Below are 23,042 nucleotides of genomic sequence, written 5' to 3' on the forward strand. Positions count from 1 at the left end.
TTCACCACAGATTGTAATCATGATTAACGTGATGATTATTATCCATTTTCTGTTCACCACAGATTGTAATCAACATTAACATGATTATTATTGTCCATTTTCTGTTCACCACAGATTGTAATCAACATTAACATGATAATTATTATTGTCCATTTTCTGTTCACCACAGATTGTAATCAACATTAACATGATTATTATTGTCCATTTTCTGTTCACCACAGATTGTAATCAACATTAACATGATTATTATTATCCATTTTCTGTTCACCACAGATTGTAATCAGGATTAACATGATGATTATTATCCATTTTCTGTTCACCACAGATTGTAATCAACATTAACATGATGATTATTGTCCATTTTCTGTTCACCACATATTGTAATCATGATTAACATGATGATTATTATCCATTTTCTGTTCACCACAGATTGTAATCAACATTAACATGATGATTATTGTCCATTTTCTGTTCACCACAGATTGTAATCAACATTAACATGATGATTATTGTCCATTTTCTGTTCACCACAGATTGTAATCAACATTAACATGATGATTATTGTCCATTTTCTGTTCACCACAGATTGTAATCAACATTAACATGATTATTATTGTCCATTTTCTGTTCACCACAGATTGTAATCATGATTAACATGATGATTATTGTCCATTTTCTGTTCACCACAGATTGTAATCAACATTAACATGATTATTATTGTCCATTTTCTGTTCACCACAGATTGTAATCATGATTAACATGATGATTATTATCCATTTTCTGTTCACCACAGATTGTAATCAACATTAACATGATTATTATTGTCCATTTTCTGTTCACCACAGATTGTAATCATGATTAACATGATGATTATTATCCATTTCCTGTTCACCACAGATTGTAATCAACATTAACATGATTATTATTGTCCATTTTCTGTTCACCACAGATTGTAATCAACATTAACATGATTATTATTATCCATTTTCTGTTCACCACAGATTGTAATCAACATTAACATGATTATTATTGTCCATTTTCTGTTCACCACAGATTGTAATCAACATTAACATGATTATTATTATCCATTTTCTGTTCACCACAGATTGTAATCAACATTAACATGATTATTATTGTCCATTTTCTGTTCACCACAGATTGTAATCATGATTAACATGATTATTATTATCCATTTTCTGTTCACCACAGATTGTAATCAACATTAACATGATTATTATTGTCCATTTTCTGTTCACCACAGATTGTAATCATGATTAACATGATGATTATTGTCCATTTTCTGTTCACCACAGATTGTAATCATGATTAACATGATTATTATTATCCATTTTCTGTTCACCACAGATTGTAATCAACATTAACATGATGATTATTGTCCATTTTCTGTTCACCACAGATTGTAATCAACATTAACATGATTATTATTGTCCATTTTCTGTTCACCACAGATTGTAATCATGATTAACATGATGATTATTGTCCATTTTCTGTTCACCACAGATTGTAATCATGATTAACATGATGATTATTGTCCATTTTCTGTTCACCACAGATTGTAATCAACATTAACATGATTATTATTGTCCATTTTCTGTTCACCACAGATTGTAAACAACATTAACATGATGATTATTATCCATTTTCTGTTCACCACAGATTGTAATCAACATTAACATGATTATTATTGTCCATTTTCTGTTCACCACAGATTGTAAACAACATTAACATGATTATTATTGTCCATTTTCTGTTCACCACAGATTGTAATCATGATTAACATGATTATTATTATCCATTTTCTGTTCACCACAGATTGTAATCAACATTAACATGATTATTATTGTCCATTTTCTGTTCACCACAGATTGTAATCATGATTAACATGATTATTATTATCCATTTTCTGTTCACCACAGATTGTAATCAACATTAACATGATTATTATTGTCCATTTTCTGTTCACCACAGATTGTAATCATGATTAACATGATTATTATTATCCATTTTCTGTTCACCACATATTGTAATCAACATTAACATGATTATTATTGTCCATTTTCTGTTCACCACAGATTGTAATCAACATTAACATGATTATTATTATCCATTTTCTGTTCACCACAGATTGAAATCAACATTAACATGATTATTATTGTCCATTTTCTGTTCACCACAGATTGTAATCAACATTAACATGATTATTATTGTCCATTTTCTGTTCACCACAGATTGTAATCAAGATTAACATGATGATTATTGTCCATTTTCTGTTCACCACAGATTGTAATCATGATTAACATGATTATTATTATCCATTTTCTGTTCACCACAGATTGTAATCAACATTAACATGATTATTATTGTCCATTTTCTGTTCACCACAGATTGTAATCAACATTAACATGATTATTATTATCCATTTTCTGTTCACCACAGATTGTAATCAACATTAACATGATTATTATTATCCATTTTCTGTTCACCACAGATTGTAATCAACATTAACATGATTATTATTGTCCATTTTCTGTTCACCACAGATTGTAATCAACATTAACATGATTATTATTATCCATTTTCTGTTCACCACAGATTGTAATCATGATTAACATGATTATTATTATCCATTTTCTGTTCACCACAGATTGTAATCATGATTAACATGATTATTATTATCCATTTTCTGTTCACCACAGATTGTAATCAACATTAACATGATTATTATTGTCCATTTTCTGTTCACCACAGATTGTAATCAACATTAACATGATTATTATTGTCCATTTTCTGTTCACCACAGATTGTAATCAACATTAACATGATTATTATTATCCATTTTCTGTTCACCACAGATTGTAATCAACATTAACATGATTATTATTGTCCATTTTCTGTTCACCACGGATTGTAATCAACATTAACATGATTATTATTGTCCATTTTCTGTTCACCACGGATTGTAATCAACATTAACATGATTATTATTGTCCATTTTCTGTTCACCACAGATTGTAATCATGATTAACATGATTATTATTATCCATTTTCTGTTCAGCACAGATTGTAATCAACATTAACATGATGATTATTGTCCATTTTCTGTTCACCACAGATTGTAAACAACATTAACATGATTATTATTATCCATTTTCTGTTCACCACAGATTGTAATCAACATTAACATGATTATTATTGTCCATTTTCTGTTCACCACAGATTGTAATCAACATTAACATGATTATTATTATCCATTTTCTGTTCACCACAGATTGTAATCAACATTAACATGATTATTATTATCCATTTTCTGTTCACCACGGATTGTAATCAACATTAACATGATTATTATTGTCCATTTTCTGTTCACCACGGATTGTAATCAACATTAACATGATTATTATTGTCCATTTTCTGTTCACCACAGATTGTAATCATGATTAACATGATGATTATTATCCATTTTCTGTTCACCACAGATTGTAATCATGATTAACATGATGATTATTATCCATTTTCTGTTCACCACAGATTGTAATCAACATTAACATGATTATTATTGTCCATTTTCTGTTCACCACAGATTGTAATCAACATTAACTTGATTATTATTGTCCATTTTCTGTTCACCACAGATTGTAATCATGATTAACATGATTATTATTATCCATTTTCTGTTCACCACAGATTGTAATCATGATTAACATGATTATTATTATCCATTTTCTGTTCACCACAGATTGTAATCAACATTAACATGATTATTATTGTCCATTTTCTGTTCACCACGGATTGTAATCAAGATTAACATGATGATTATTATCCATTTTCTGTTCACCACAGATTTTAATCATGATTAACATGATGATTATTGTCCATTTTCTGTTCACCACAGATTGTAATCATGATTAACATGATGATTATTATCCATTTTCTGTTCACCACAGATTGTAATCATGATTAACATGATGATTATTGTCCATTTTCTGTTCACCACAGATTGTAATCAAGATTAACATGATGATTATTGTCCATTTTCTGTTCACCACAGATTGTAATCAACATTAACATGATTATTATTGTCCATTTTCTGTTCACCACAGATTGTAATCAACATTAACATGATTATTATTGTCCATTTTCTGTTCACCACAGATTGTAATCAAGATTAACATGATGATTATTATCCATTTTCTGTTCACCACAGATTTTAATCATGATTAACATGATGATTATTGTCCATTTTCTGTTCACCACAGATTGTAATCATGATTAACATGATGATTATTATCCATTTTCTGTTCACCACAGATTGTAATCAAGATTAACATGATGATTATTGTCCATTTTCTGTTCACCACAGGTTGTAATCAAGATTAACATGATGATTATTGTCCATTTTCTGTTCACCACAGATTGTAATCATGATTAACATGATTATTATTATCCATTTTCTGTTCACCACAGATTGTAATCAACATTAACATGATTATTATTGTCCATTTTCTGTTCACCACAGATTGTAATCAAGATCAACATGATTATTATTGTCCATTTTCTGTTCACCACAGATTGTAATCAACATTAACATGATTATTATTGTCCATTTTCTGTTCACCACAGATTGTAATCAACATTAACATGATTATTATTGTCCATTTTCTGTTCACAGATTGTAATCAACATTAACATGATTATTATTATCCATTTTCTGTTCACCACAGATTGTAATCATGATTAACATGATGATTATTATCCATTTTCTGTTCACCACAGATTGTAATCATGATTAACATGATGATTATTATCCATTTTCTGTTCACCACAGATTGTAATCAACATTAACATGATTATTATTGTCCATTTTCTGTTCACCACAGATTGTAATCAAGATTAACATGATGATTATTATCCATGTTCTGTTCACCACAGATTTTAATCATGATTAACATGATGATTATTGTCCATTTTCTGTTCACCACAGATTGTAATCATGATTAACATGATGATTATTATCCATTTTCTGTTCACCACAGATTGTAATCAAGATTAACATGATGATTATTGTCCATTTTCTGTTCACCACAGGTTGTAATCAAGATTAACATGATGATTATTGTCCATTTTCTGTTCACCACAGATTGTAATCATGATTAACATGATTATTATTATCCATTTTCTGTTCACCACAGATTGTAATCAACATTAACATGATTATTATTGTCCATTTTCTGTTCACCACAGATTGTAATCAACATTAACATGATTATTATTGTCCATTTTCTGTTCACCACAGATTGTAATCAACATTAACATGATTATTATTGTCCATTTTCTGTTCACCACAGATTGTAATCAAGATTAACATGATGATTATTATCCATTTTCTGTTCACCACAGATTGTAATCATGATTAACATGATTATTATTATCCATTTTCTGTTCACCACAGATTGTAATCAACATTAACATGATTATTATTGTCCATTTTCTGTTCACCACAGATTGTAATCAACATTAACATGATTATTATTGTCCATTTTCTGTTCACCACAGATTGTAATCAACATTAACATGATTATTATTGTCCATTTTCTGTTCACCACAGATTGTAATCAACATTAACATGATTATTATTGTCCATTTTCTGTTCACCACAGATTGTAATCAACATTAACATGATTATTATTATCCATTTTCTGTTCACCACAGATTGTAATCATGATTAACATGATGATTATTATCCATTTTCTGTTCACCACAGATTGTAATCAAGATTAACATGATGATTATTGTCCATTTTCTGTTCACCACAGATTGTAATCAACATTAACATGATTATTATTGTCCATTTTCTGTTCACCACAGATTGTAATCAAGATTAACATGATGATTATTATCCATTTTCTGTTCACCACAGATTGTAATCAAGATTAACATGATGATTATTATCCATTTTCTGTTCACCACAGATTGGAATCATGATTAACATGATGATTATTATCCATTTTCTGTTCACCACAGATTGTAATCATGATTAACATGATGATTATTGTCCATTTTCTGTTCACCACAGATTGTAATCAACATTAACATGATTATTATTGTCCAATTTCTGTTCACCACAGATTGTAATCAACATTAACATGATTATTATTATCCATTTTCTGTTCACCACAGATTGTAATCATGATTAACATGATGATTATTATCCATTTTCTGTTCACCACAGATTGTAATCAAGATTAACATGATTATTATTGTCCATTTTCTGTTCACCACAGATTGTAATCATGATTAACATGATTATTATTGTCCATTTTCTGTTCACCACAGATTTTAATCAAGATTAACATGATGATTATTGTCCATTTTCTGTTCACCACAGATTGTAATCAACATTAACATGATGATTATTATCCATTTTCTGTTCACCACAGATTGTAATCAACATTAACATGATTATTATTGTCCATTTTCTGTTCACCACAGATTGTAATCAACATTAACATGATGATTATTGTCCATTTTCTGTTCACCACAGATTGTAATCAACATTAACATGATTATTATTGTCCATTTTCTGTTCACCACGGATTGTAATCAACATTAACATGATTATTATTGTCCATTTTCTGTTTACCACAGATTGTAATCAACATTAACATGATTATTATTGTCCATTTTCTGTTCACCACAGATTGTAATCATGATGAACATGATGATTATTGTCCATTTTCTGTTCACCACAGATTGTAATCAACATTAACATGATTATTATTATCCATTTTCTGTTCACCACAGATTGTAATCATGATTAACATGATGATTATTATCCATTTTCTGTTCACCACAGATTGTAATCATGATTAACATGATTATTATTATCCATTTTCTGTTCACCACAGATTGTAATCAACATTAACATGATTATTATTATCCATTTTCTGTTCACCACAGATTGTAAACATGATTAACATGATGATTATTATCCATTTTCTGTTCACCACAGATTGTAATCATGATTAACATGATTATTATTATCCATTTTCTGTTCACCACAGATTGTAATCAACATTAACATGATGATTATTATCCATTTTCTGTTCACCACAGATTGTAATCAAGATTAACATGATGATTATTGTCCATTTTCTGTTCACCACAGATTGTAATCATGATTAACATGATTATTATTGTCCATTTTCTGTTCACCACAGATTGTAATCAAGATTAACATGATGATTATTGTCCATTTTCTGTTCACCACAGATTGTAATCAACATTAACATGATGATTATTATCCATTTTCTGTTCACCACAGATTGTAATCAACATTAACATGATTATTATTGTCCATTTTCTGTTCACCACAGATTGTAATCAACATTAACATGATGATTATTGTCCATTTTCTGTTCACCACAGATTGTAATCAACATTAACATGATTATTATTGTCCATTTTCTGTTCACCACAGATTGTAATCAACATTAACATGATTATTATTGTCCATTTTCTGTTTACCACAGATTGTAATCAACATTAACATGATTATTATTGTCCATTTTCTGTTCACCACAGATTGTAATCATGATGAACATGATGATTATTGTCCATTTTCTGTTCACCACAGATTGTAATCAACATTAACATGATTATTATTATCCATTTTCTGTTCACCACAGATTGTAATCATGATTAACATGATTATTGTTATCCATTTTCTGTTCACCACAGATTGTAATCATGATTAACATGATTATTATTGTCCATTTTCTGTTTACCACAGATTGTAATCAACATTAACATGATGATTATTGTCCATTTTCTGTTCACCACAGATTGTAATCATGATTAACATGATGATTATTATCCATTTTCTGTTTACCACAGATTGTAATCATGATTAACATGATTATTATTATCCATTTTCTGTCCACCACAGATTGTAATCATGATTAACATGATTATTATTGTCCATTTTCTGTTCACCACAGATTGTAATCAACATTAACATGATGATTATTATCCATTTTCTGTTCACCACAGATTGTAATCATGATTAACATGATGATTATTGTCCATTTTCTGTTCACCACAGATTGTAATCAAGATTAACATGATTATTATTATCCATTTTCTGTTCACCACAGATTGTAATCATGATTAACATGATGATTATTATCCATTTTCTGTTCACCACAGATTGTAATCATGATTAACATGATGATTATTATCCATTTTCTGTTCACCACAGATTGTAATCATGATTAACATGATGATTATTGTCCATTTTCTGTTCACCACAGATTGTAATCATGATTAACATGATGATTATTATCCATTTTCTGTTCACCACAGATTGTAATCATGATTAACATGATGATTATTGTCCATTTTCTGTTCACCGCAGATTGTAATCATGATTAACATGATGATTATTATCCATTTTCTGTTCACCACAGATTGTAATCATGATTAACATGATGATTATTATCCATTTTCTGTTCACCACAGATTGTAATCAAGATTAACATGATTATTATTATCCATTTTCTGTTCACCGCAGATTGTAATCATGATTAACATGATGATTATTATCCATTTTCTGTTCACCACAGATTGTAATCATGATTAACATGATGATTATTATCCATTTTCTGTTCACCACAGATTGTAATCAAGATTAACATGATTATTATTATCCATTTTCTGTTCACCGCAGATTGTAATCATGATTAACATGATGATTATTTTCCATTTTCTGTTCACCACAGATTGTAATCATGATTAACATGATTATTATTATCCATTTTCTGTTCACCACAGATTGTAATCAAGATTAACATGATTATTATTATCCATTTTCTGTTCACCGCAGATTGTAATCATGATTAACATGATGATTATTATCCATTTTCTGTTCACCACAGATTGTAATCATGATTAACATGATTATTATTATCCATTTTCTGTTCACCACAGATTGTAATCATGATTAACATGATGATTATTATCCATTTTCTGTTCACCACAGATTGTAATCATGATTAACATGATTATTATTATCCATTTTCTGTTCACCACAGATTGTAATCAACATTAACATGATTATTATTGTCCATTTTCTGTTCACCACAGATTGTAATCATGATTAACATGATGATTATTATCCATTTTCTGTTCACCACAGATTGTAATCATGATTAACATGATGATTATTGTCCATTTTCTGTTCACCGCAGATTGTAATCATGATTAACATGATTATTATTATCCATTTTCTGTTCACCACAGATTGTAATCAAGATTAACATGATTATTATTATCCATTTTCTGTTCACCACAGATTGTAATCAAGATTAACATGATGATTATTATCCATTTTCTGTTCACCACAGATTGTAATCATGATTAACATGATTATTATTATCCATTTTCTGTTCACCACAGATTGTAATCAAGATTAACATGATTATTATTATCCATTTTCTGTTCACCACAGATTGTAATCAAGATTAACATGATTATTATTATCCATTTTCTGTTCACCACAGATTGTAATCAAGATTAACATGATTATTATTATCCATTTTCTGTTCACCACAGATTGTAATCAAGATTAACATGATTATTATTATCCATTTTCTGTTCACCACAGATTGTAATCAAGATTAACATGATGATTATTATCCATTTTCTGTTCACCACAGATTGTAATCATGATTAACATGATTATTATTATCCATTTTCTGTTCACCACAGATTGTAATCAAGATTAACATGATTATTATTATCCATTTTCTGTTCACCACAGATTGTAATCAAGATTAACATGATGATTATTATCCATTTTCTGTTCACCACAGATTGTAATCATGATTAACATGATTATTATTATCCATTTTCTGTTCACCACAGATTGTAATCAAGATTAACATGATTATTATTATCCATTTTCTGTTCACCACAGATTGTAATCAAGATTAACATGATTATTATTATCCATTTTCTGTTCACCACAGATTGTAATCAAGATTAACATGATGATTATTATCCATTTTCTGTTCACCACAGATTGTAATCATGATTAACATGATTATTATTATCCATTTTCTGTTCACCACAGATTGTAATCAAGATTAACATGATTATTATTATCCATTTTCTGTTCACCACAGATTGTAATCAAGATTAACATGATTATTATTATCCATTTTCTGTTCACCACAGATTGTAATCAAGATTAACATGATGATTATTATCCATTTTCTGTTCACCACAGATTGTAATCATGATTAACATGATGATTATTATCCATTTTCTGTTCACCACAGATTGTAATCAAGATTAACATGATGATTATTATCCATTTTCTGTTCACCACAGATTGTAATCATGATTAACATGATGATTATTATCCATTTTCTGTTCACCACAGATTGTAATCATGATTAACATGATTATTATTGTCCATTTTCTGTTCACCACAGATTGTAATCAAGATTAACATGATGATTATTATCCATTTTCTGTTCACCACAGATTGTAATCATGATTAACATGATTATTATTATCCATTTTCTGTTCACCACAGATTGTAATCAAGATTAACATGATTATTATTATCCATTTTCTGTTCACCGCAGATTGTAATCATGATTAACATGATGATTATTATCCATTTTCTGTTCACCGCAGATTGTAATCATGATTAACATGATGATTATTGTCCATTTTTCGCCCCCATTTTATATTTTCCACATCGAATGTGACGCCCCTGCTCCTGTAACACAAAGACGAGACGTTGCTCCAGAATGACGTCACGAGAATGAACACGAACACCCAGGTCTGGGATGACATTGATTGATGAACTGAAAGGCCCAATCCCGACCTCGCACCAAACTCAAAAGACCACGTGACCAACGCGGACACCCCTTTTTGAATAACCGTTCGCGGTTGTTTGTATCGCGTTGATCTCTCGTTTTATATTTTTTATTCACCTCAAATTGTGAAACCTGCAATGTTTGTGGCACAATGTCGCCCATTTTATACATTCGAGTGACGGTTTGATTTACAGCGGGATCGTGACGTCGACCACGGTCGGATCGCTGATTTACCAGGAAGTCCCGCCCACACCATCCCTCGTGCCGATCACGTGCACAGTCCCGACCAATCAGCAAGCTGCTTGCGTGGTGAGCCCGCGTGCATGCTCGTGACCGCGTGTCACTACTTGTTCCGCGTTCATCATCCACCGTGAGTGTTTAAAACGCGCTCGCGCTCCCTGTGTCGAGATCGCAGGTGATAGTTGCCGTGTGAAGCAATGGCCATGATGTGTGGAGGTGCTGGTCCCGCCGTTCCGGCGAACGCGGAGACGCAGGCCATGTGTGACCAGGTGATGATGACACTTTTTATACCTTTGATTTACACGCGGCGGTTCTGCTTTGGGCATGATGGGAAAATCTTTTGGGGTGATGAGATGCGAGTGGCTGAACTCAGGTGACCGCCGACGTGTTCATGCTGTACCCGAGTACCTTGAGGTGGAAATGCACCGCAGTGGTGATAATTACCTGCACCACCGAAGGTGCACCGATCGGTGATGTTTCACTCCTGTCTCTGTGAGCAGGATATCTAGACGTTATGGACGGATTCACATGTAACCTGGTGGACAGGATGGAAGTGTCACCAGGAACAATTGATTAGATATCGATGAAGATCCGGATTCGAAATTGATGTCGTTTGGAAATTTGAAATCGAATTCCTTTGGAGTGCAGAACGATTGACGTTGTTGTTGTTGTTGTTGTTGTTGTTGTTGTTGTTGTTGTTCTAAAATGTGGTTTAGTACTCCGAGGGTTCTAATAAACTGGTACCAATAAATAAATAATCCCTACAACAGCAATAATTAATTAATAAATGTTTGCCTTGAAGATTTTGGTGAATAATTAAAAAAATTAATGTGTTCTCCATGTAGCATAGGAGCCAGGTGTGGGCTTAAGGTTTAGGTGGCTGGCTTGACATCTCAGGGTCCGAGTTCAAGTCCCCGTCATGCTGTTGAATTAACACCAAGTGGGTTGACTCGGACCGTCGTCCTTCCGAGGTCCACAAATTGAGTACCTGCTTATGGGGATACTCCACACATCCACCGAACCATTCACATTTCCACCCTTTCCAGCCTTCGTTGCTGCTCTACGTTCATTACCCATGTCTCGCTCCCATAAATCATAACATTTCTCACACATGCAGCATACACCTCTCCCTTCAGCTTCAACGACACTCCCCTCACCATCAGCACGCCACTCAGTTCCCGAAACTTCTTCCATGCACTTCCAAATGGTACTTGTACTTGCCATAAAAATTGTCGGAGAAAACGTTTTGGACGTGAAACCAACTCCCTCACCTCTCAAAACCCGTCAAGCTGCCAATGTTTGAATACGATACATCAATGTGAGACAAAGCAGCGCGTAGTCATCAGCGCCCCGAGTTTGGGTCACGACCCTAGGTTAAGAACCACGGTATAGGGTAAAGCTAGTAGGGTTTTTGTTTCTAAAATTGCCCCCCCACTCCCCACCCCCTCACACCCATTTTAATGGTACCACAGGGTTCCTTGGACTTTGAGGGTACCACAGGGTTCATTTTGAGGTACCACAGGGTTACACAAGGTACCACAGGGTTATGAGGGTACCACAGGGTCCACATTTTAATGGTACCACAGGGTTCCTTGGACTGAAGGGCTATAATTTTGCTCTCCGTCTGTCTGTCCCACCTGTTGTTTTCTGCACTTTTCTCCCACACCCTTTAACATATTTAACCGAAACTTGGTACCTGGGTTTATTACTATTCCAAGTTGCAGAACAGGTTTGGTTTTGTGGCGTTTGGCCAATTCTTCACGGAGTTGTGCCCTTTTTGCTTGGAGCAAGAACAGTCATTGGGATCGGTAGGGGATGTATTGCAAAGCAAGTCTCCCTCTTGTTGTTGTTATTATTTCTTCCTTCCTGCATTATCAACACTCCAAGTGTCCAAGCTGTACCAATGTCCGACCTATATCTCGGAGCTGGCTGTCACTTTGAGAATGAGATTTTGCATCCATAATGGGAATATAAGCTGTGCAGGGTTCTCAGAGCTTTTTTGACTGACCTAATTTGAAGGTCATGACCCAATTAAAGACATTTTTACATTTTCCACCACAACTCGACTAAGCTTTGTCCAATCAGACCTAACTTGCCTCTAGATATCGGAGAGCAAAGGTCAATGCCAAATGATGGTTTCAAAAAAAAAAACTTTTTTTTTTTTTCTTCTTCTTTTTGTCATCGCTCAATTTTGCTGATGCGGAATCTCTCAAACACCACTTGGCCTTCTTGCATCATAATAGTGTACCTGCACTGAAGTTGTGCACCTGATATTTGATTAGCGTCGTTTGCCTACTTTTTTCGGATTGTGACCTAATTAATAAAAAGTACCTTTTTGATCATAACTGGGATAATTTCCCTCCCGTTTTCATCATGTCAGGTTTTATGGCTGGATTGTGGATGAGGACACATTTTCGTAATTTACACTGTACCCCTAAATGTTGATGGTCAAGGTCATATGGTATGGTCGCCATTGAAACGTGGGTCAAGGGTAAGTCGTGGGTGATCGCAAAGGTATACTGATGAGGTTGTAATTGAACCCTGATTTCCCCCCCCCCCCCCCCTTGTGTTTATCTGTGCAGGTAAAGGTGAAGGTTGAAGAGCATACCGGGAAGAAGTTTGATAAATTTGTTGCGGTCAGTTTTAAAGAGCAGTGTGTTAATGGAACAAACTTCTTCATTCAGGTTAGCCACCTTTTCTCATTTTGTTTGGTGAAATTACCTTTTAACGACCGTGAGCATGTTTCTGTTTCACAGGATGGAAGAGCTTAGATATATTGGGGGCAAAGGTGAAACACAAGAACAAGCTGTTATGGGTAGCAGCATATGGGAACAGTAGCAGATGCAAGTGTTGGCACATGTGGAAAGGTCACTAACTGGTGTCGTGGTGGCCGCTGTGGTAGAAATTGGAGATCATGAGGTACTGGAGAGCAGCTCAATTGACATTTGTACTTCAGACAAATCTTGGTTCCAAAGATTTGTGAATGGAATTTTGTTCAGGCTACCTTTGGCAGAGTAGCAATGTGACCTCACAAATACATTCCACTTGACCTGAATGGGTGGAGTGGGTAAGACTGTGGGCGGTACAATATCGGGGTATAGTTGCTGAAAGACCTCACTGTAGTAAGGGAAACATATGAAAATCTGTTAACTAAATTGTTACCAAAAAATTTCTTCACCAATATGTTTGTAAAGGTGTGTAATAACATGTGTTAAAATGTTGAAGGTCATCTCCCGTGGGAAACCCAGAAAAAAAGCTGTTGAATTCGGGTACCGAAAAATTATTTTCGAGAATTTTTCTTTTTTTTAATCGGCCCTTAAGTAACTTATGAGGGGTCAAATAAGGGTTTTTCATGATTCTGAGTTGATTGTTAACATTTATATTTCACCACAGACACATTTGTGGAAAAATAATTTCTAAATATATCTCATTTTCTACTTTGCAGGACATGGAGTCTAGCAATATGGGTGAAGACGTTACTCCACCTGTGCTCAATTGCTTCATCTGTGCACGCTCGGATACACCAGCTGAAAGGCTCATACAGGCAACTCCAAAGGGATACTCAACTTTATTGAAACAAGCAGAAACTGTCGAAAATGTTACTGTTGTGGAACGTATGAAGGAGGCTCAAAAGGAAGGAAAACTGAGGTACCACCAGAAGTGTAAAAATGATCTGTACAACAACTTTGTTGCAACCACCAAGAAGTCAGCTCAAGCATCAAAGGCAGAGAAAGAGTCATCAAAGTTGAAGAGAAGACGCACTACTTGTGAGTTCAGTTCATCAACTGGCTGCAGTTCTAGAAGATCACAGTCAGTTGACCTCCTGTATAAGGATGTATGCATTCTTTGCAACCAACCAGCCCAGCTCTACAAAAATAATCCAGCACAAGCTAGAAAGAAATACAGAGTGCCAGATAATTTGACTGCAGATACACTGAAGGCAAGCTTGCTGAAGACAGCACGGAGTCGCGGGGATGACTGGGGCACTGAAGTCACTGGACGCCTGGAAGGGATCAACGACTTGGTAGCAGAAGAAACACTGTACCATTTGCGATGCAAACTTATGTTTGCGAGAGGTGACAGTTTGTCCAAGACTGATGAGGAAGGAAAAAGGAAGAGAGGACAGAGGAGTATTGATGAGGAGCGAGAGGCAGTTTTTATTGAATTCTGCGAATGGTTAGACTCAGAATTAGAGCATGGGGTAATGAACATGGACCAAGTCCATGAAAAGCTGCAGGAGTTTGATCAGTCACCAGAGAAGAGCCTTTCTTATTCAAAGCATTGGCTAAAGATAAAACTTCTAGAGAAATACGAAGACACCTTGTATTTCACAACACAGGAAAGAAGGGCAGATGTACTCTGTCTCAAAGATGGCACCGACAATATTCTGCGAGGGCATCATGCTAATCTTGACCATGGAGATGAGAAGACTCAGATCATAAAGACGGCACTCAAGTTCATATCCAATGATATTGCCTTGATTGATTTAGGTCCAAAGTCATACCCCACCACACACAGTATGACTGACATCGATAGTCAGCTGACACTTGTTCCTGCAAGCCTTCAGATGTTCTTGAGACCGATTGTCAAGACAGACGAAAGAGTTGCCGTTTGGGGGCAGAATTTTATTAAGGCCTGTCGACCTCGGTCTGGAGTATTGCCACACCAAATGGGGCTTGCCATACAACTTGATCATAGATTTGGGTCATAATGGATGCTCAACAAGTTCCACCGGCTGGGATACACTGAGTCTTACACGGAGACACAAAACTACAAATACTGCTTCCTTAATAGTAGGAGTGGAGATGATGTTCCAGATACTTCTGGCACTCTTGACACCATTGTGGAGGAAACCGATGAACAGATCAATGATGAGGTTGCGGTTGATGCTGCGCTTGAGGATCAATCAGTGATGACAGCCAAAGTGCCAGCCAGTGAAAGTGAATTGTCAAGTAATGATCAGGTGGTCTTTATGGAGGTTGGGGAAACAAACAATGCAGTCACTCAGTTTGTTGGAGACAATATAGATTTAAACATTGTCTCTATTCACGGAAACACTCCCTTTCACTCAATGGGTTGGATCGAAGTCACCTCTCCGGCACCACCTTTGCCAGATCCACAGACAACAGCAGCTTTCCCCCGGGTGAAGTTGAAGGCACTCGACAAAGCTAAGATCCTGAGAGGAACTGAAGTAAAGATTATTCCATTTACGAACAGGAAACAGGAACGAACGCGATCATGTTTCTCCCCCTCGCTGAGCTTTCCTCCTCCCTGGCTCATGATCAGCCACTCCTCACTCCAGGTGACACACTCTGGGCAGCGGGGTGGGTGATCAAAGCCAACGATCCTGAGTTCCCACACTCCAACTGGAATGGCTGGATGAAGAGAATCCATGCTAATGATGCAAAACAGAGCACACAGATCGAGTTCCTCCCAGTTATTGAAGGAATGAGAAATAACTCGAGTATTATATATGTATGTGAAATAAAAGCTACTTTGTGTGTAAATGTAAAAGTGAAAATATAAATGTTAACAATCAACTCAGAATCATGAAAAACCCTTATTTGACCCCTCATAAGTTACTTAAGGGCCGATTTAAAAAAATAAAAATTCTCGAAAATAATTTTTCGGTACCCGAATTCAACAGCTTTTTTTCTGGGTTTCCCACGGGAGTTGAACTTCAACATTTTAACACATGTTATTACACACCTTTACAAACATATTGGTGAAGAAATTTTTTGGTAACAATTTAGTTAACAGATTTGTGAAATATCTCATAAAATGCCCTTACTACTGTTCCGTATCCTGAATCAGAGTTCTGGAGACTCCCAAGGCTTCAAGATTGCAAAATGGGAAGTGGTGTCACCAGACCATATGGTGGAACCTTTTTCTGTGCCCTGTAGTACTTGGTGCATCTTTTCCTTGCTGTGATAAAATATTTTACCTTTTGTTGTAACTTTTTAAAATTTGTGATCATAAGTAGGTTGGATCATAAGCGGCAAAAAGGGTTGGCGTCAGGAAGGGCATCCGGCCGTAAAACATTGCTTCAAAAAGGGGACCCAAAAAACAACAACAACCACGGTTCCTGAAAAAGGCCAACCCCCGCTTGTGGGGAAAAATGGCCTCTAAAGGTGGTTATTATTTAAGTAGGTTGTGGAAGCTTTATTTATTTATTTATTTATTTTTAATACCATGATGCACTCACTGGATGAATATTTTTTGATGAACGTTACAATTTCTCATTGGGCTTTAACACCTTAGGTGGATATTGGAAATGAGGAGTATCTGCACTTCCGTGTGCACAAGGCCCTGACGTGTGACGGAGGGAAGCTGTCATTGCACAGTGTTCAAGAGGGCAAACGCCAGGGCGATGAAATCGAGTATTTCTGAATGTTTACGCCACCTGCTCGACACAATGCCATTTTAGAGACACCTTCGTTCCTTTGTCCTACCTACCTGCTGCTTATTTTTGTTGCATAGCTTGCATTGCTTTCAAATATCAATTTGGTCTTGTTTTCATCACCGCGGTGATTTTGTGCTCCAGTCCACCTGAACGCTTTAATTGGTCAAGTTGACACCAAATTCATGTTGTTTCCACAGAATTATAGATGGGTTAATTTCCCCAGATTTGGGGTATTTTATTATGATTATGACTTGTAGTACCCCTCTTTTCCCTATGTCGTGCATACTCACAAAGAGAGAATTGGGGTCCTCCAAAATCTGAACCCAAGGTATGATTTCTATTTCTACCCCCAATGCAAACCCCTCCCCTACCCCCCCCCCCCCCACCTCCTTCGCTGAGGACAAGCAGCATTTTTCAACTCGTTCTGATGTCCCAGCGGTTCAGGTTCAGGGGTACCACACGGAAATAGAAGTGGAACAAACATCAGCACATTTAACAAATTGTGATATGATTATGGGAATATAATGTTTGTGTTTTCCTTGAGTAATGAGGTGAAATGTCTCGCTATCTGTTCCTTGCACTCTTTGCGACGTGTTTTGACAAGTCCATCAGAATGAGGGAGGTGTTTTGACATTTTTCGTTTTGAATACCTGCCTGGGGCACCTGTTCATCCCACAAAGATTTATTATTGAGGAACATGTCCTGAAATGCTTGGCTTTTGGAGAATTCTTTGCAATAAATACTTTTGCTGATTTTTCGTGTGGTGTTGCTGTGTTCTGAAGGCCATGAAACCTTTCGGTGCTGAACAAGGAGAGGTTTAGGTTCATTCTGAATCATCTCAGCAGTTGAATGATATCCAAGAGGAAAATTGTAATCCATAATTATAATCAAGTAAAATGCCTTCTGGAGAGATTTCAAAAATTGCAACAGTTGCCCATTTGTCACCGAGCCTGTCTATGGAGGCTGTTTCCATGGAAACCACATAAACACAAAATGTTCAACTATCGGTCAGTGGAAACAAGTTAAGTGTTTCCATCAGTTGTTGTGGAACAATGGAGTTTGTATTGGGATTGATGTAGGAATGGGTCGTTAACTGTGCACAGACAATTGATGTGAAACGGTCCAGATCTTGTTACTGTGGATGTCGTTTCGCCATGTGGTAAACATGTTCTTGGTCTGGTGATCGTGTCTGATTCGTGTGGTGAACCCTTATCGATGATGTAGCCAAAGTCCTGCTTGCTCCTCTGTTTACCCTGTGTATTTATGATAAAGCTGAGGTGCTGCTGCGATAGTTTGCTTAGCGATGTCCTTGAGAGATAACTGACAACCCTACCTCACCTTCCAGCCCCAAGTCTTCAAACGCCTTCCACACCCCATGTCCTCAACCCCCACTGCCCCATCTCTGTCCTCCACCCCCCCCCCCCTTCCTCCAACACTCCAACCCACTCCACGTTGTTCTTGAAGTCCTCAAACTCCCAACCCTAACAAACCCCAAGTCAGCATAATAGTGATGAACTATTAAAGTTTCTGAGAGGTGAATCATCGTAATTTAAATTATACATTGGACAAAATTAAAAATAGTTTGTTGTTTTATATATATTCTTGGGGGAAATGCCAGGGGCATAGAAAAGACATGGGATGTGGCAAAGTACAGAAAAGAAGGGACATTCCATGGCTTATAGAAAATAAGGGGCATTCAAAAAATCTCATGTGAATGCTGGACTACCCTTGTGTTCTTTGGAGGAACCAAGGAATGCTCTAGAAAAGTTCATATAAAGGTGTGCCTTTTGGCAAATAAAATACATTTACTTCTTCATGCAGGTGTATAAATCAAATTGGTGCCCCTTACCGCTCCAAGTTGACTATCACGTTGACGATCGTGGAGCGGCTTGTGTGCCCCAATGACCCAATTAGCTGTACTGGGCAGGTCTAACCAAACCAGGCAGGTCAGAGGGTAGGGAACAGATGAAGTATAGTCAAAACCTTGAGGACTAAACCGCAATGCCAAACATCTTGATGTCGGCAGCAGGGCCTCAGTAGTTGAAATGGTGAAGCAGAAAGACTTGTTACCCGGCATTTCAACGGCGAAGATCATAAATTCTGACAAAAAGAACACTGCGTACTCATGTAGAACTTGTGGCCACATGAGTATCATTAGCAACCGAAAGACACGATGACGATGGAAAACCATCACTCTCTATCCGACCATCAGTGGGTTTTAAAAAAGGGCAGGGTCCCCCGGTTAACAACCAGGCTGGGATATACTAGTCAGTGACTGGTCAACTACCACAACAACAGATAGTCAGTGACTGACTATCTTCATCACTGTCCTGAGTGTCATTTTCACAAAGGTGTCTACGCAAATGTAAACATTAATTTTTGGATTCCGCATGCTCTGAATATTCCAAAAATGTATAGTTTTGCTAATCTACCAAATTTTTGAACGAAATTATATTTGTTAACATAGTGAACCTGGCTATGGGCAGCATCAGCAAAGATGAATGTTGTTTGGAGGAGCGGCCTATGTCGAGAACCGAAGGAACACTGCTTCCATGGCACCGTTGAGAGGGTTCTCCTGTATGGAGCAGAAACTTGGACGATGACCAACTCTCTTTGGACGATTTTTTTTTTTTTTTTTTTGGATACAGAATCGAGGCTCGTGAAAGAACTAACATTAATCACACAAACAAATCAAACAGACAAACAAAATATATAAAAAGAGGGAGCGGTAGACAAGATGGGGAGAGAACGGGAAGCACACAAACACAACATTTGAGAGCAGGGACATCGGGAGATGTGTGGGAGGGAGAGGGCTTGGGGGGGAGGAGGCTTGGGAAGGGGGAGGGGGGGTTGGAGAAGTATAAAACACAAGGACACCAAGGACTTCCAGGAAAGAAGTTGGTATTTCAAAAAAGTGGATTTGGGGTGAAATTAGTGGGGGTAGAAAAGATCAAGGTTTTGGATGGGGGAAGATAAGAGATGGTGGTGAACAGCTGTTTTAAAGACCTGGAGGGATTTGAGTGAGGTGAGGATTCAAGAGAGTGAGGGAGTTTGTTCCAGAGGCGGGAGAAAAAAGGAATGAAGGAGTGAACGTGAGCAGAGAGTCTTGATTTTGGCAGTTTAACCATAAGAGGGTTGCAGGCAGATCTTGTGCGACCTGTAGGAATATTTGGGGGACAGAACCCAGAGAGAGCTGGGGGGGCAAGGCCGGAGAGGAGTCGGTAGAAGACGGAAAGACCACCAACCTGCCTGCGGTGAGCGAGTGAAAGGCCCTTGGAGTTAGCTTCATCGCGGGAGATTCCAATGATCCTGAACGCTTTGGTTTCAACAGCGTGAAGACGAGCTAGGTGTGAGGCAGGAGCACCAGCCCAGAGGGGAGAGCAGTATTCCATTGAGCTGCGGATGAAAGCCTTGTATGTGGTGAGGAGCTCAGGTGTGCCAAGGAAGGACTTCGCACGACGGAGGATGCCCAGTCGGCGACTAGCTTTGGAGGCCAGATTTGAAATGTGGTTTTCCCAGGAAAGATCATGGCAGATAGTGAGACCCAAAAGCTTGAGTGACAGAACTTCTTGGAGAGGATTATTCAGAAAGTGGATGGGAGGGTTGTCCAGTCGGTCTTTTCGGAGAGACATAGTAAGTGTGAGATTTGTCAGGATTGAAAGACATGTTCCACTTGTTTGCCCAGTCTGTGATTTTGTCCAGGCCTGCAGAGAGTGAGGAGGCTGCAGACTGCCGATCTGAGGGATGAGGAATGGAGTGACAGAGAGTGGAGTCATCAGCAAAGAGATAGAGAGGATTTTCAAGAGAGTCAGAGAGATCATTGATGAAGACCAGAAAAAGCACAGGGCCCAGAACACTGCCTTGGGGAACTCCAGCCTGAACAGGAAGAGGAGATGAGAGAAACCCATTCAGGGCCACACGTTGACTACGACTAGAGAGGAAGTCCGCCAGCCATGCGTGGAGATTTCCATGGATACCAAAGGAGGAGAGTTTGGTGAGCAGAGCGGGGTGCCAGACCGTTTCGAAGGCACGTGATATGTCAAGGGAGACAGCTCTAATTTCTTGTTTGGCATTGAGGAAGACCCAGAAGACCCTCTTAAAGACCCAGAGGAAACCAAAGACCCAAAAGACACTGAAGACCCAAAACACTGCAAAAACCCAAAATATCCTTAAATGCCCAGAGGATCCAAAAGACCCTGAAGACCCAAATGGCCCTGAAGACCCAAAACACCATGAAAGCCTGCTTCGAGTTTGCAAAAAAGCACCTAAACGACTCTCAGACTGAGACAAAAGATTCTGTGGGCTTTCATGTGTCTTTAACTGAGGAGAGGCTTCCGTCTGGCCACTCTGCCAAAAAGCCCAGATCGGTGGAGTGTTGCAGTAATGGTTGTCCTTCTGGTTTGTGGTGAGGGTCCCCTCGGTCACTTTAATCTCTTTCTGGGCACACTCGATGGACCGACTCACGTCTTCCCCCAGACTCTCTTGGACTCGATCAATGTCTTCCTCGATGGTACTGTCCAAGGCATCCAGCCACTGTGTCAAATCATTCACATTATCATCCCCAAGCACTTCTGGCCCCAACAGGTCTTCATCTATACACACCCGGTCCGGTTCCGTTAAATGGACCTCTGATATTCTTACCCCCTGTTGCTTCGAACCACCGCCTTGGTGCTGCAAAAGTCCCAATTCCTCTCCCTGTTGTTGCATTATGACATCCACACCAGCCCGATAACCTTCCAGGTCTTTTCCAGTTAAACGTTCCCCATTTAAATTTGAGTTTCCCCCATTTACTTCTAGACACTCCCCATTTACCTCCAAACATGCTGTCTCTTGTGCCCCAAGTGTATCAGCTTGGGTTGCACACTCTTCCATTCCCAATGCCCATACCTGCTCCTGTGCCCCTCTATTTTTAATGTCAATTCCTCACTTTTTGATTCAAATTCTGCTACCATTACCTGTTCCATCTCCCCAAATTTCGTCTCTACTTTGAACTCGAATTCACCCAGCCTGTCCGTAATTTGACTATCCATTTTCCTTCTATTTTATCAAGTAGTTCCCCCAGTTGTTGTGTTACTTCCTCCATTTTCCCCTCCATTTCATCAAATTTGTTTTCCATTCCATCCATTTGTTCCTTCAATTCCCCCTTCAATCCATCAATTTGCCCCTCCAATTCTCCCTTCAATCCATCAATTTTTTCATTCATTTCTCCACTCTGTTTCCCATTTCTATTAACATCCTCTTTTATTTCCCTCATTTCATCACTCATTCCCTTCAATTCCCCTTTCATTCCCCTCACATCTCTCCTTAATTGTTCACCCATTACCCTCTTTTCATCCCTCATTCCATTCAATCCCTTAATTTGTTCCATTATCATTTGTAGCGAGACCTGGTCAGCCATCGCCCCCATTCCCATTGTTCCCGGCTCCCTCATAGGGGAGGAGGTGGGCTAATGCTTGGGACTGGGGAGGTTTCAATCCTATCCACATATGGAT

General features: G+C 37.2%; 2 protein-coding genes across 2 annotated transcripts in view; both read left to right on the top strand.

Moving 5' to 3' along the window:
• The window catches only part of LOC137427197 (amine sulfotransferase-like), a 490,514-nt gene that overhangs the window by 337,942 nt on the left and 129,530 nt on the right, over positions 1 to 23,042 (top strand). The gene's annotated exons all lie outside the window — the stretch shown is intronic.
• Positions 11,169 to 18,302, top strand: LOC137427194 (cystatin-B). Its single transcript, XM_068116451.2, has 3 exons — positions 11,169 to 11,416; positions 13,730 to 13,831; positions 17,409 to 18,302. The coding sequence occupies exons 1-3, from the start codon at positions 11,345 to 11,347 to the stop codon at positions 17,535 to 17,537; spliced, it is 303 nt and encodes a 100-aa protein (XP_067972552.2). The 5' UTR covers positions 11,169 to 11,344; the 3' UTR covers positions 17,538 to 18,302.

Source organism: Myxine glutinosa, chromosome 5 (genome assembly GCF_964187855.1).
Source record: "Myxine glutinosa chromosome 5, kmMyxGlut1.1, whole genome shotgun sequence".
In the NCBI taxonomy this organism is placed as follows: Eukaryota; Metazoa; Chordata; class Myxini; order Myxiniformes; family Myxinidae; genus Myxine; species Myxine glutinosa.

Excerpts from the sequence above, each read along its gene's own strand:
- LOC137427194 (XM_068116451.2), top strand. The coding sequence starts at position 11,345 with ATGGCCATGATGTGTGGAGGTGCTGGTCCCGCCGTTCCGGCGAACGCG. Across the intron at positions 11,417-13,729 it reads CGCAGGCCATGTGTGACCAG|GTAAAGGTGAAGGTTGAAGA; the intron begins GTGATGATGACA and ends TTATCTGTGCAG. Across the intron at positions 13,832-17,408 it reads GAACAAACTTCTTCATTCAG|GTGGATATTGGAAATGAGGA; the intron begins GTTAGCCACCTT and ends TTAACACCTTAG.